General features: G+C 43.4%; 1 protein-coding gene across 1 annotated transcript; it reads right to left on the bottom strand.

The window, feature by feature from the left end:
* Nucleotides 1-14,077: 14,077 nt before the first annotated feature.
* On the bottom strand, nt 14,078-15,105 carry LOC142656387 (hemoglobin subunit beta-2). The gene is made up of 3 exons (XM_075831304.1): nt 14,955-15,105; nt 14,610-14,832; nt 14,078-14,356 (listed from the first exon to the last, which is right to left on the bottom strand). Exons 1-3 carry the CDS (start codon nt 15,044-15,046, stop codon nt 14,228-14,230), a joined length of 444 nt encoding a protein of 147 aa, XP_075687419.1. The 5' UTR covers nt 15,047-15,105; the 3' UTR covers nt 14,078-14,227.
* Nucleotides 15,106-15,765: the final 660 nt, after the last annotated feature.

Genomic DNA, 15,765 nt, shown 5'->3' with positions numbered 1-15,765 from the left:
TATGAGGGAAAGAGTGGGATACGCAGGCCTCTTGAGATAAGGCCCTGTTCTAGATATTGTTCCAGTGTTATTTTGGTCCAGGTGGATTGTACCTGCCTTATCTGAAGGTTTTTAAAATTTTTATTTTTATTTTTTTTTTTTTTTCATATATATATATATTTTCCTTTTTCTCCGCTGTCCGAGGCATACCGTCATTACCATCATAGGATTTACATGCCATTCAATATACAATCCATTTTATTTATTTTTTAAATTTATAATAAAATTAAAATGACAGTTTTTTTAGAAAGTAAAAATTCATTATTTATCCTCCTTATCTCTTTCTTTTTCTATCAACCTGTCATAGTCTTTTGCAGTCATGGTGTCCTGCTAATAATTTTTGCAATTTCTCGTAATAATTTATAGAGAATCCTACCCATATTATACCAGTCGAGACTGAGGTCTCTGATTGGTTTCTGAGACTGTCAATCAGGAAGGACCCTATTTATAGGGCACTTCAATGGCGGCCTCCCACCCCTGGAAGAAGCCAGAATGCTGGCGAAACGCGCGTCGGGTTTTTAATCTATTATCCTTGGTGCCTACACATGGCCAGAGCTGTCCCTGTTCAGCTCTCAATAGATCACGCCACACAATACGTCTGACAATTGTCAGCTGTCTCACTGCGCTATACCACTAGCGTGTCTCGCTGTCCTACTCAGATCAGCTGGGTTATCTCCCTCACCTTTCACCATGATACGGTCTGACGGCTGGTAACTCCAGGCACAGTCTCCCCGAGGTTGCAATTTATTTTCCTCGAGTCTGACCATAGGTGAGGCGTAGCGAGCCAGTGGGGTCTAATTAATCGAACCCTCACTGCTCTATTAATCAGCTCGATCCACACACCGAGTTTACTGGGCGGATTTATCTTAACCGCTCCAGTATAAGACTAAATCCAGTGAACGGTTGCTCTTTACCGTGTCTGGGTTTACATCCAGCTGACAGCGACACACCTCACAGCCGCTTTCCAACTCGCTGCTTTCAAGGCAGACAGCGGCGGTCAGGTTTACCTGCACTCACAATCTGTCCAATACAAACGTAATAACAACGCTGAATGTGCAAGTGGCCAGATTACATCTGGTCACCCACTTAATGTAGGGTCAATTCTGAACCCTATTAGCTGTTCGCTGTTTTAACAGCGCGGCTCGTATCAATACTATCTACCAACTTTTCCACAGCTGCTGGCTGTCACACCAGCGCAGCTATATACTCCTTCAATTATTTACAATCTAATAATGTGTACAATACAATTAGAATCAGTGGAAATACCTTATATCCCTTACAGTGGAAACACCTACATCACACTCACTCCAATCAAGTCCAGATAGCTGCCGATTTATAACGCAGCACAACGTTGTGTGTGTATGCGGCCAATAATTCAATAATCAATACCTGTGGTGGGCCACACCGGTCTCCTCAACTGCCCGTTGGTATCGGTACATCCTCCAGCACGGGCTAGCCTTACTAGCTGATCTATTGGTCCATATCATCACTGATTCCATTGTCTTATCGGGAGCTATTTTCTCAGTTCAGTGCAGTGACACGTGCCACCCAGTGCTTAACAGCGGTAGTGCAATCATTTGATATTACAATAGTGGCATCTTTCATACAATATCTATTTCCTATTCAGGCCCAGGTATGTGAGTTGGGGGGTCACTCACATATACCGTTTGCACCAATGGACTTTTAACAATTATTTTAATGCATACCTAATAAAGCTAATTTTTTTACCATTTAGTTTAGACCACATCTTTCTCTTTCCCTTCCCTTTAATACTCAGCAATATACGGTGGTGTACACCCATGTGGTCTTCCTGACCTATTCTTTCTAGTGAGACAGGTGATCTTCACCAGTTCCTCAGTTTTATGGGCCATGCTTATCTTAATGATGTATCACCTCATGTACTAATTGTCTTTGTGTAACGTCTTAAATGCTGTGCTTTTTTCTTAGGGCTAATGCACACTTCCATCACCGTTTTCAGGCCGTTTTTCACGGATACGTGTGTCCGTGATTGTATCAGTGTGGTTCCCGTGTGTACTCCATGTACACTTCAGTGTTTCCGTTCCCCAGAGGAAACTAATTCCCATTCACACTATGCACCCGATATCAGTGCGGGCACAGCGTTTCATTGTGAGTAGCGGTACACAGCATGGACAGCGACAGGGTCCTGAAACCGAAATCTTTATTGTGAGCGCCGCTCATTGTACTCACTGTCCAGCGGTAGTCACTGTACAGGGTGCTGAAAGAGTTACGATCAGTGCTGGATAGAGAGAAGAGGCTGCTGATCAATGCTGGATAGAGGAAAAAGGCTGTTGATCAGAGCTTGATAGAGAGAATGGGCTGTAATGATTGGCAGTAACTCTTTCAGCACCCTTGGACAGGGAGTACCATGCGCGGCACTCACAATATAGATTTCTAATGTTTCCTTCAAAAACCTGCAACAAAAAAATGTTTATACTTACCCAGAATTCCCTGCTTCTTCCTCCAGTCCGGCCTCCTGGGATAAAGTTTTATCCCATGTGACAGCTGCAGCCAATCACAGGCTGCATTGGTCACATGGACTGCCGCATCATCCAGGGAGGTCGGACTGGATGTCAAAAGAGGGATGCGTCACCAAGACAACGGTCGGGGTATGTATGAACTTTTTCTTTTTATTGCTGCGTTCCACTGTGGAAACTCTGCACAAAAGGGCTGCCCCTTCTCTCTATCCAGCACTGATGGAGAAGAAGGAGCTGCCGATCAGAGCTAGATAGACGAGGCTGGCCATCAGTGCTGGATAGAGAGAAGGGGCTGCCGATTTAGTGCAGTGCAATATCTCTCTACGTGTACTTCTGCCCGCCCGGCAGTTGCTAGGCAATGGCTCCGTCACACACGGACGGCACACTGCTGCCTTCCTGTGCCTTCGGTTTTTCTGACGGACCCATTGACTTGTATGGGCCTCACGGAATCTCGGACCAAAGTAGGACATGCTCTACTTTTGTCGGAACGGAACAACGGGACCGTCAAAAAAACTGAAGTGTTCATGGCCCCATTGAAATGAATGAGTCCGGGTGCTAGCCGTCTGAAAAATGGCTAGCACCCTGAAGGAAAGAATGGAAGTGGGCATGAAGCCTTAGTCCAGGGGTCTTAAACTCGGCAGGGTAAGTGGGCTGCATATAGAAAAAATGGGAAGTTGACGGGCTGCATTACTTTCAAATTTTATACAATACAAAATTATTGTTAATAAATTACTTATTTGAACTACTATAACACTATATTACTATAATAATAATACTACATTACTATAAAATTAATACTACATTACTATAATAATACAGCTAGGTTTAAAATTTGAGATCTTTCTCCACATGCTTATTTCAACAATCCAGTTTGTGTCGCTAAATGCAGTCCAGCGGCTCAGTTTGCAGCGTTTGGCAGACACAGGTGCCCTCTGTGGATGCTGCCGCAGTTCCCTCTGTGGATGCTGCCGCAGTTCCCTCTGTGGATGCTGCCGCAGTTCCCTCTGTGGATGCTGCCGCAGTTCCCTCTGTGGATGCTGCCGCAGTTCCCTCTGTGGATGCTGCCGCAGTTCCCTCTGTGGATGCTGCCGCAGTTCCCTCTGTGGATGCTGCCGCAGTTCCCTCTGTGGATGCTGCCGCAGTTCCCTCTGTGGATGCTGCCGCAGTTCCCTCTGTGGATGCTGCCGCAGTGCCCTCTGTGAATGCTGCCGCAGTGCCCTCTGTGAATGCTGCCGCAGTGCCCTCTGCAGATAATGCAACACACCCCTAGATAATGCCACAGTGCCCTCTGTAGATAATGCAACACACCCATAGATGCTGCCACAGTGTCCTCTGTAGATGCTGCCACAGTGCCCTCTGTAGATGCTGCCACAGTGCCCTCTGTAGATGCTGCCACAGTGCCCTCTGTACATGCTGCCACAGTGCCCTCTGTAGATGCTGCCACAGTGCCCTCTGTAGATGCTGCCACAGTGCCTTCTGTAGGTTCTGCCACAGTGCCCTCTAGATGCTGCCACAGTGTCCTCTGTAGATGCTGCCACAGTGTCCTCTGTAGATGCTGCCACAGTGTCCTCTGTAGATGCTGCCACAGTGTCCTCTGTAGATGCTGCCACAGTGTCCTCTGTAGATGCTGCCACAGTTCCCTCTGTAGATGCTGCCACTGTTCCCTCTGTAGATGCTGCCACAGTTCCCTCTGTATATGCTGCCACGGTGCCCTCTGTAGATGCTGCCACGGTGCCCTCTGTAGATGCTGCCACGGTGCTCTCTGTAGATGCTGCCACGGTGCCCTCTTTAGATGCTGCCACGGTGCCCTCTGTAGGTTCTGCCACAGTGCCCTCTGTAGATGCTGCCACAGTGTCCTCTTTAGATGCTGCCACAGTGTCCTCTGTAGATGCTGCCACAGTTCCCTCTGTAGATGCTGCCACAGTGTCCTCTGTAGATGCTGCGACAGTGTCCTCTGTAGATGCTGCGACAGTGTCCTCTGTAGATGCTGCGACAGTGTCCTCTGTAGATGCTGCCACAGTGTCCTCGGTAGATGCTGCCACAGTGTCCTCGGTAGATGCTGCCACAGTTCCCTCCGTAGATGCTGCCACAGTTCCCTCCGTAGATGCTGCCACAGTTCCCTCCGTAGATGCTGCCACAGTTCCCTCCGTAGATGCTGCCACAGTTCCCTCCGTAGATGCTGCCACAGTGCCCTCCGTAGATGCTGCCACAGTGCCCTCCGTAGATGCTGCCACAGTGCCCTCCGCAGATGCTGCCACAGTGATGTCAGGGGCTTGCCCAGAGCTGAAGTCCCGGAGCAGAGCCGCTTCTAGCACTCTGCCTGGGATTCCAGCTTTTTCTTCTTTACACTTTTCGTCTTGAAGGCATGAATCCCTGGTTTCTTTTCTAGAGTATTTAGAGTTGTATTAGAGTTGTCAGCTACTCACTAACAGCAATCATAGTGGGTACTGAGTCAGGACCTACTAGGCTTCCGTAGATGGCATAGCCGGGGGCCATTGTTAGGCCTCCAGTTGCCATGGCAACCATCGGCACCCGCGATCACGTCATGTGGCGTCTATGGTGTTGTAACACCTTCGAAGCCGAGAGCGCTATTCAACACTGCTTCTAAGGGGTTAATCGGCGGAGACCACCATGATAAGTCCCTGGGGAAAGAGCTGCGGCAACTGCTGTACATAACAGCAGTTGTCATGGCCCCTGTATGTGCCAGGAGTCATGGAGCAGGAACAAGCAAAGGCAAATGCTGTGAATGAAAAAGGAGAAAACATGAAATAGTTTTTGCATCATTTAAATCAGTTTCTATTTATTTGGTAAGAGGTAAGGATAATGATGTAATGAAATAAAATTTTATTTTTAGTTATTTCCCCAGTGGTATGTTTTGTTAGTACAGTTATCATCTCATTTAAAAATAAGAGAAAATTAGACCTTTTGCTTGAAGCGGATCTGTCATCAGACTATACTGCATATGTATGCCTTGACAAAATGTGATGCTTTCAGTGTTTTCTTCAAGGGGTTGTCTTATGCGATCGACTTCTCTAACCACCCCCCCCCACCCCTCATCTGTTATTGCCAGGGGAAGCTGGGCCAAATGTAACATGACATTCTTCACCATTCAAAGAAATGCAAGGAACTGCTGTGTCCACCACAGCGGGTGCTGCTCTTACAGTGTACCCGTTCGTTATGGCACAGAGGGCGATCCCAAACAGGTTACCCTCCACTATGATGTCTGTCTGCCCTAATAGGACATATGAATAATATGAATAGGGGTTGTCCTGTTAGGACAACCCCTTTAACCCCTTAAGGACGCAGCCTAGTTTTGGCCTTAAGGCTCAGAGCCCATTTTTCAAATCTGACATATTTCACTTTATGTGGTAATAACGTTGGAATGCTTAAACCTATCCAAGCAATTCTGAGATTGTTTTCTCGTGACACATTGGGCTTCATGTTCGTGGTAAAATTTGGTCGATATATTCAGTGTTTATTGGTGAAAAATTGCAAAATTTAGAGAACATTTTGAAAAAACAGCATTTTTCAGAATTTAAATGCATCTGCTTGTAAAACAGACGGTTATACCACCCAAAATAGTTACTAGTTCACATTTCCCATATGTCTACTTTAGATTGGCATCGTTTTTTGAACATTCTTTTATTTTTCTTGGACGTTACAAGGCTTAGAACATAAACAGCAATTTCTCATATTTTTAAGAAAATTTAAAAAGCCTTTTTTTAATGTACCTCTTGAGTTCTGAAGTGGCTTTGAGGGGCCTATGTATTAGAAACCCTGATAAAACACCCCATTTTAAAAACTAGACCCCTTAAAGTATTCAAAACAGCATTTAGAAAGTTTTTTAACCCTTCAGGCATTTCACAGGAATTAAAGCAAAGTGGAGGTGAAATTTGCAAATTTCATTTTTCTTGCTGAATTTCAATTTTATTCAAGAAACACTACTAAATATGTATTGTCCAGATTCTGCAGTTTTTAGAAATGTCCCACATGTGGCTCTACTGCGCTCGTGGACTAAAACACAAGCCCTAGAAGCAAAGAAGCACCTAGTGCTTTTTGAGGCCTCTTTTTTTATTAGAATATAATTTAGGCAGCATGCCAGGTTTGAAAAGGTGTTGAGGTGCCAAAACAGTAGGAATCCCCCAACAGTGACCCCATTTTGGAAACTACATCCCTTAAGGAATTCATTTATGGTTGTTGTTACCATTTTGACCGCACAGTTTTTTCACAGCACGTATTTGAATTGGGCTGTGAAATGAAAAAAATGTCATTTTTTCCAATAAGATGTCATTTTTTATCAAAATTTCTTATTTTCACAGGGAACAAAATACCCCATTTTGTTGCCCAATTTCTCCTGAGTGCAGCAATACCCCATTTGTGGCGATAAACTGCCGTTTGGGCCCATGGGAGGCCTCAGAAGGGAAGGAGCGCTGTGTGTTCTTTGGAGTGCAGATTTTGCTGGTTTGGTTTTCGGGTGCCGTGTCGCATTTGCAGAGCCCCAGAGGTATCAAAGCAAAGGAAACCCAGCAGAAGTAACCCCATTTTGGAAACTACACCCCTCAAGGAATTCATTTATGGGTAATGTGACCATTTAGACCCCATAGTTTCTTCACAGAACTTATTTGAATTGGGCTGGGAATTAAAAAAAATATATTTTTTCCAATAATATGTCGTTTTAGCTCAAAAATTCTTATTTTCACAAGAAATAAAATACTCCATTTTGTTGTCCAATTTGTCCTGAGTGCGGCAATACCCCATTTGTGGTGATAAACTGCCGTTTGGGCCCATGGGAGGGCTCAGAAGGAAAGGAGCGCTATTTGTTCTTTGGAGTCCAGATTTTGCTGGATTGGTTTTCGGGTGACATGTCGCGTTTGCAGAGCCCCAGAGGTATCAAAGCAATAGAAACCAACCACAAATGACCCCATTTTGGAAACTACACCCCTCAAGGAATTAATTTATGGGTGTGGTGACCATTTTGACCCCATAGTTTTTTCACAGAACTTATTTGAATTGGGCTGGGAATTAAAACAAAATTATTTTTTCCAAATAATATGTAGTTTTGGCTGAAAATTTCTTGTTTTCACAAGAAACAAAATACCCCATTCTGTTGCGCAATTTGTTCTGAGTGCCGCAATACCCCATTTGTGGTGAAAAACTGCCGTTTGGGCCCATGGGAGGGCTCAGAAGGAAAGGACCACCATTTGGCCTACTGGGGATTTTCTAGTGCGAAGTCATGTATGCAGAAGCCCCTGAGGTACCAGTACAGTTGAAACCCGCAAGAAGTGACCCCGTTTTAAAAACTACACCCTTAAGGCATTCATCTAGAGGTGTAGTGAGCATTTTGACCGGAGACCTACACCCCATAAACTGTAATGTGGTTTCTCCCGGGTATGGCAATACCCTACATGTGGCTGTTATCAGCTGCCTGGGCACACAGCAGGGCCCAGAGGGGAAAGACGAGGGGGGATAAGCTGTGCGGAGTACATCAGGGTAAGTAAAATTGGGGTAAATTATAAACCAAGGGATGTATGATAAATTTTAAAACACTCTTTCATACAGAGCTCTGGTTATTCGGGACACGTGTCACATTGATATATTGTGTCATCCCTTATCGCCCTCTTATAGCAGACTTTGCACCTCTTTTGACTTTTTCCCTTCTTGCCAGTTTGGGGAACTTCTCCTGGAAAGTATTGCCGCCCTGGTACGATGCGTGTGGCCAGAAGTACTGGGTGCCCCCCTTCTTGGTCCCTAAAGATTAGGTTCTTGATAATCACCTCTTGAAATTCCAGGAAAGTTACCCTCCGGCCTGCACATCGATGTAGCACGTACGCATTGTAAAATGCCATCTGTATGATGTGCCCGGCCAGCTTCTTATACCACACCGCATGGCGCTGTAGGGCTTCAGGACTTGATCTGACAAATCCATCCCTCCCATGTACCTATTGTAGTCCAGGATGCAGTCTGGTTTGGGGGTAGCCTTTCCTTCATATATCCTAAATCTGTAGGTATACCCTGATGCACTCTCGCACAGCTTATACATCTTCACGCCATACCTTGCCCTCTTACCCGGCAGGTACTCGCGGAATTGAACCCTCCCTTTAAAATGTACCAGTGACTCATCAATAGAAATACACTTCTCGGGGGTGAATGCTTGGGAAAACCGGGCACTGAAACGGTCTAATAGGGGTCTCCGTTTATACAAACGGTCAAAACTGGGGTCATCTCGGGGTGGGCACGGCTCATTATCAGTATAATGTAAGAAGCGAAGTATTGCCTAATTTATTTATTTTTTTAGGTTACAGTTCAGTTCTGAAGTTGCTTTGAGGGGCCCATATATTAGAAACCCCTATCAAACACCCCATTTTAGAAACTAGACCCCTCAAAGTATTCACAACAGCATTTAGAAAGTTTATGAACCCTTTAGGTGTTTCACAGAAATTTAGAGCAAAGTGAGAGGTGAAATGTACTTTTTTTTTTTGTCAGAAAATCCTCTTTGTACCATTTTTTTTATAACACAAAAGGTTTTATCAGAGAAACGCAACTTAATACTTATTGCCCAGATTCTGCAGTTTTGAGAAATATCCCACATGTGGCCCTAGTGCGGTAATGGACTGAAGCACCGCCTCCGAAGCAACGGAGCACCTAGTGGATTTTGAGGCCTCTTTTTTATTAGGCACCATGTCCGGTTTGAAGAGGTCTTGTGGTGCCGAAACATTGGAAACCCCCCAAAAGTGACCCCAATTTGGAAACTAGACCCCTTGAGGAATTCATTGTAGTTTTCTTGGGGTGCATGCGGCTTTTTGATCAGTTTTAATTCTATTTTTAGGTGGCGTGGTGACTAAAAAACAGCAATTCTACTATTGTTTTTTTATTCTATTTTTTTTTACAGCGTTCACCGTGCGCTATAAATGACATATTCATTTTATTCTGCGGGGCGATACGATTATGGCGATACCATATGTTTATAGTTTTTTTTTTATGTCTTATGGCGTTTGCACAATAAAATACGTTTTGTAAAAAATCATTCACTTTTTGTGTTACCTTATTGTAAGCGCCAGAACTTTTTTATTTTTCTATCAATAAAGCCGTGCGAGGACTTATTTTTTGCGTAATGAACTGTAGTTTCCATCAATACCATTTTTAGGTACATGCGACTTTTTGATCTCTTTTTATTCCATTTTTTGCGAGGTGAAGTGACCAAACAATTGTGATTCTGGTACGGTTTATTATTATTTTCTTTTACGGCGTTCACCGTGCGGGATAAATAACAAAATAATTTTGTAGTTCAGGCCGTTACGGACGCGGCGATACCAATTATGTATAGTTTATTTGTTTGTTTATATATTTTTATTAATAATAAAGGACTGATAAGGTAAAAAGGGGGATTTTTACTTTTAATACTTTTAAAACTTTTATTTTCTTATTTTTACACATCTTTTATTTACTTTATTACTTTGTCCCACTAGGGGACTTGAGGGCAGGAGGCCCTGATCGCAATTTTAATACACTGCACTACATGCGTAGTGCAGTGTATTAGAACTGTCAGCTACTCACTGACAGCAAGCATAGTGGGTCCTGATTTTGTCAGGACCCACTAGGCTTCCGTCTATGGCATAGCCGGACGCCATTGTTTGGTGTCCGGTTGCCATAGTCATCATTGCCGGCCGCTATCGTGTAGCAGGCCGGCGATGGCAGCTTAACCCCTAAAAAGCCGCGATCTCTATAGAACGCGGCTTTTAAGGGGTTAATCAGCGGGGACACAACGATCGGTCCCCGCTGTAGGAGCTGTGACAGCTGCTGTACGAGACAGCAGCTGTCACAACTCCTGTATGTGTCGGGAGGACGGCCGAAACGGCCGTTACTCCCGAGACGTACTATTAGGTCATGGAGCGCGAACGATACAGCTACCATGACCTAATAGTACGTCCAGGAGCGGGAAGGGGTTAAAAAGGGTTTAGCATTTTTATTATTTTTGGCTAAAAAACAGTTTAATATAAAGAGTTGTGCCACTAATGTACACTATTCATATAAAAGTATTGGGACATCTACACATTATACCCACAGGAGCTTTTGTAACATCCCACTCTATATCCATAGGCATTAATATGGAGTTGTTGTCCCCCTTTCTTCTTTTTTTTATTTGTTTTTTATTTGCAGCTAAAACATCTTCCACTTTTCTGGGAAGGCTTTCTACAAGATTTTAGAGTGAGTCTGGGGGAAATTTTGCCCATTCGTCCAGAAGAGCATTTGTGTGGTCAGACACTGATGTTGGTTGAGAGGGCCTGGCTTGCAATGTCCATTCTTGTTCGTCCCAAAGTTTTTCGATGGAGTTGTGGTCAGGACCCTGTACGGGCCAGTCAAGTTCTTCCACAACAATCTCACCCAACCATGTCTTAATGGACCTTGTTTTGTACACTGGGGCACGGTCATGCTGGAACAGAAAAGAGGCAAACCTCACACTGTTCCCACAATGTTTGGAAGCGTACAAATGTCCAAAATGTCCTGTTATGCTGAAGCACTAAGATTTCCCTTCACTGGAACTAAGGGGCCTATGCCAACTCCTGAAAAACAACCCCATGGCATTATCCCTCTTCTGGAAAACTTTACAGTTGGCACAATGCAGTCAGGCAGGTAATGTTCCCCTGGCATTTGCCAACCCCAGACTTGTCGTTCAGACTGCCAGATAGAGAAGGGTGATTCGCCACACCACAGAACACATTTCCAGAGTCCAGTGGCAGCAGGTTTTACACCACTCCATCCGGTGCTTGGCATTGTGCTTGGTGATGTGAGGCTTGCATGCAGCTGTTTGGCCATGGAAACCAATTCCATGCTGCAGTTTTGTGCTGATGTTAATGCCAGACTAAGTTTGGAACTGCAGTTATTGAGTCAGCAGAGCACTGTCGACTTTTATGCACAATGTGCCTCAGCACTAGATGACCCCGCTCTGTACTTTACGTGGTCTGCCACTTCATTGCTGTGGTTGCTAAATGCTTCCACTTTGCAATAATACTATTCACAACTGATTGCTATGATACTGAATGATATCTAGGAGCGAAGAAATTTAATGAACTGATTGTGGCTTCAATGGCATCCTATTAAAGTACCACGCTGGAATTCCGTGAGCTCTTTAGCATGACCTATGCTATCACAGATGTTTGTAAAGGCGACTGCATGGCTAGGTGCTGGATTTTATACATCTATGGCAATGGGACTGAAACACCAGAATTCAATGATTAAGAAGTGTGTCCCAATACTTTTATCCATATAGTGTATGCAATCAGAAACTCATCATACAGAACTTCACTGACGAAGAAGAAATCTAAAGGTCTCCCTGACACAAAGCAAGAAGATAACATGGTTACAGAGCAATAAAACGACTTCTATGAGATTTAAAACTGTTATTTGGCATTTTTAGAACTATATTTGGATGAGAACTTTACTATTGTTTCTTTTGCTCAGTGCAGACAGGCAGAGCACAGGTCATGTGATCTCACAAAACAGGAGGGCGCAATCTCCATCCTAGCCTGTCAATCACTGAGATCCCGCAAGAGAGCAGAGTCGGATACATTCATTCATTCTGCAAACAAACCCAACAGCCTTTTTAGGGAAGGTCACTGAAAAGGCCTCATGGTGCCAGTTCATGTTACCACATACCATGACAAGAAAAGAGCTTAGGGCATGATCAGCTCCGCGTTCACATCCGTTGTGGAAGACAGGGGTCATGTGACTTGTGGCCAGTTCCCTTCTCACTTGTTTGCTGGGTTGCAGTGCACGTGAATAGTCTTGTGCAGGTTCATAATACCCATGATAATCACTATGAAGCCCCTCTCCACAGGCCACATAGCAGCCATGGAGACTACATCTATGGTATACATGTACGGTTACAAAGCTCGAGTAACGTGTTTCTTTTTATGAAGCTGTATTGTAGTTAAAGGAACAGTGTCATCAGAAATTATTTTTTTATATGTTAAAGATGTTAGTGCTTTATTAAAAACTTTTATATTTATTTGTGTGTTTGTGTTTTACTTTTTCTTATTTTTACACTTTTTCTTCCCTATGGGGGCTGCCATTTTTTGTTCCATTTCTGTGTGTGTCGATTAACGACACATACAGACATGGAATACGGCAGCCACAGTCCCATAGGGACTGCGAACGGCTCCCGTCCCATTGACTGCATTGTACGGCGTCTGTGTGGGAACTGCGCATGCGCCGCTCCCACACAGTCCTATTCGAAATTGGCGCCGTCCGGCGCCATTTTCCTGTGGACCGGAAGTCGCGGCCGGACAGTAATATTACTACTTCCGGTCGCGGCTTCCGGATTTCTGCACTTGCACCAGCGGCAGCAAACGGAGCGGACGGGCCGGAGGGAGCCGCGGCGGCAGGAGCAGGTAAGAGATTTTAATGTATGTTCGTGTTTGTGTGTGTTTACTACTGTATGTAAACCTACTACACTGTGGGTTAGCTCAAAAAATGGCGACACACAGTGTAGGAGGTTACACCGTTCAAACCCCTCGTTTATCCCGGCACTAGCCAGGGTAAAGGAGGGGGGGATGCTGAGAGCTCACTAGAGCGAGGGCTTTTAACCCAATGTTGCAATGCTGCAATTTTGGGAACAGCTCCATCTAGTGACCAAAAATGGGTAGTATTATAAATTAGAAATAATTTATAATATTTCCTGGACTCGTGCAAAAAAATAAAAAAAATTTGAACAATGTTTAACCACCCACACACTAAATGTTTAATTTTTTAAAAAAAAACATGTTTTTCTGGCAACACATTCCCTTTAAGAAAATGGAACACACAGCTGCTATTTTGAGATATGTCACCTTAAAGCGGCAGCGGCTTGTTAGGACAATTTTGTGCAGCATGTGAATGAAACCCTGTAGAATGGTTTGCTTTTAAGATTAAGGTATTGTCCACACTCAACGAAATTGCTGCAGAAAATTTATGCGGCAATTCCGTTGAAAAACGCAGACATTCCGCTGCGGCATAAATGCGGTTTTTACAGCAGAAAATGGTGCATGTTTTGCTGCGTTTTTCACAATGTTAGGAAATGGAGACATCTCTGAAAAACGCAGCAATTCTGGCCACTTTCCACAGCAGGAAATTACAGTTACAAAGTATTACATAGTTACATAGTTTGTACGGTTGAAAAAAGACACATGTCCATCAAGTTCAACCAAGGGATGGGAAAAGGGAAGGAAAAATGTCTACACATAGGAGCTAATATTTTTTTGTGCTAGGAAAGTATATAAGCTGAAAAATATGCACCGCAGGTCAATTTCTGCTCAGAATTTTTGCTCAGCATGTGGTTGACATTTGCTTAATCTCATCCACTATGCTGCTACTGTATTCTGCTGCGTTTTCTTCCAGCACTAACCTTTTAACTGAACGTTTGATCTATATTCAGCAAATGTGTTACATGTCTTACCCTTTAGTTTACATTGCATTCTAATCACACGTTTTTGTCATTCATATTGCATTTGCGGATTTGAATACAAGACTTTGTTTGTTTGGGTAAACAGAAGATACACAGTCACAAATTATGGGAATAATATTGCTTTTATTTGAAGCTAATTTCAATAGCTACATTTTAAAAACTCAAAACTACATTTATAATCTTGGTTGGTTGGTGCAGTGCCAGGTGGTTAACTTGTAGCTTGAGACTCCTTTGAAGTGGTAGTAATGATGATTCAGTGGTAGCCCTTGCCAAGAGCATCACTCACCCCAAAGAATGCCTTCTCAAAGCAAGCCTGTACTTCTGGGGTGAATTCTTCATGGAAGGTATGAGCCAAAACAATAACCACCACGCTTCCAAAACGCTGAAAGAGGGAACAAATGTGTTAATATGGCCATAAATGTTGCAATATTATTTAGCAGTTTGTTGTATCTCAGTATAGATCAGTTATATGGAATGATCGTATAGTTAATGTAAATGTGATGAATTGAATCATTGCTATTGAGATTTTTGGTCACTTAATGTATTTGCTGTGAAATAACAAAGTTATAGAGTTTAATATTCTGTCCAGTTAACCCAATGAAGGCTATATATATATATATATATTCAATAATTACCACAAAGTTTGCTGGATCCACATGCAGCTTCTCAGAGTGGTACTGGCTCAGTTTGGCATAATGCCCTTTGAGATTGTCCAGGTGTTTCAATGCTTCTCCAATAGAGCGCAATACCTTTTCACCATGGGCTATGACCTTGGTATTGTGGTAGATGGCATCAGCAGAGGCCAAGTTGCCAAAAGTAGTGAAGTACCTTTGGGTCCAAGGGTAGACAATGAGAAGCCTGATGAGAAGCAGATATAATCCAAGAGTTAAATGAATTCTTACTTACGTATGTCACAAGTTAAAGCAGCCAAAGCAAATGTAAATAGAAATAATTATTTATATCTCATAGTTGTTATTTACCTGGCAAGAGCTTCTCCTCCAACCTGCTTGCAGTCTACCTTGGCCCAGGTGGAATTGATGCACTTGATCTCCTGTTCTGTCAAGTGGACCATGGTGATTGTTTTGGGTTTCTGTGTTGAGCTTCTGCTGAATGAACCTGGTTCTTTTGCTCACTTAGTCCCTGACTTTAAATAGGGTTGACACAGTCCATCCCTTAATTATACTATTCAGCTATTGGCTGCCATGACCTACACTATCTGCTCACCCTCCTCTTCTACTGCTGCGCCCAGCCCAACCCATATGATTAGTTAATCCAAACTTATATTATCGAAATATGTTTTTTCGGTATTAAAGAAAACACCTGACAATTTAATGCTGTTAGTTCAATAAACATATATTTTGCAATAATTTATATCCTAACGCATATAAATGTGTGTGTATGCGTTTATCTGCTTAATGCACATGTTCTCTATGTGTTTCTATAGTCTCTTTGCAATCTTAAAGTGTACCTCCAGTTTCAGTTAAAAGACGATTATAGATATAATAGTTATAAGTTATTATAGGTATTAGCTATCTTGCTTCTAGTAGCAGCAAAGACTGTGTAAAGTCCGTGCTGCCGGCGGCTCAGAACTCTGCAAATAAAGACATAGTGTCCTGCTCGTCGCCATGAGTCCGTATCCAGAACGGTCGCCAGCGCTATAGAATCCTCGCTAGCTGCCACTCTGAATATGAGAGCCATGGAGACGAGCAGGATGCTCTGTCTCTAAGCCTAGCTGCAGAGTTATGAGAAGCCAAATTAGTAATACAAGTGATTTAGAAAGACAATTTTAGT

The sequence above is a fragment of the Rhinoderma darwinii genome, chromosome 6 (genome assembly GCF_050947455.1).
Source record: "Rhinoderma darwinii isolate aRhiDar2 chromosome 6, aRhiDar2.hap1, whole genome shotgun sequence".
Taxonomy (NCBI): domain Eukaryota; kingdom Metazoa; phylum Chordata; class Amphibia; order Anura; family Rhinodermatidae; genus Rhinoderma; species Rhinoderma darwinii.
Note: the sequence above shows the minus strand (reverse complement) of the source record. Positions and strands in the feature narration are given on the sequence as shown.

Coding starts and splice junctions, on each gene's coding strand:
- LOC142656387 (XM_075831304.1), bottom strand. CDS start 15,046: ATGGTCCACTTGACAGAACAGGAGATCAAGTGCATCAATTCCACCTGG. Junction 14,833..14,954: donor GGAGGAGAAGCTCTTGCCAG/GTAAATAACAAC, acceptor GCTTCTCATCAG/GCTTCTCATTGTCTACCCTT. Junction 14,357..14,609: donor TGGATCCAGCAAACTTTGTG/GTAATTATTGAA, acceptor TCCCTCTTTCAG/CGTTTTGGAAGCGTGGTGGT.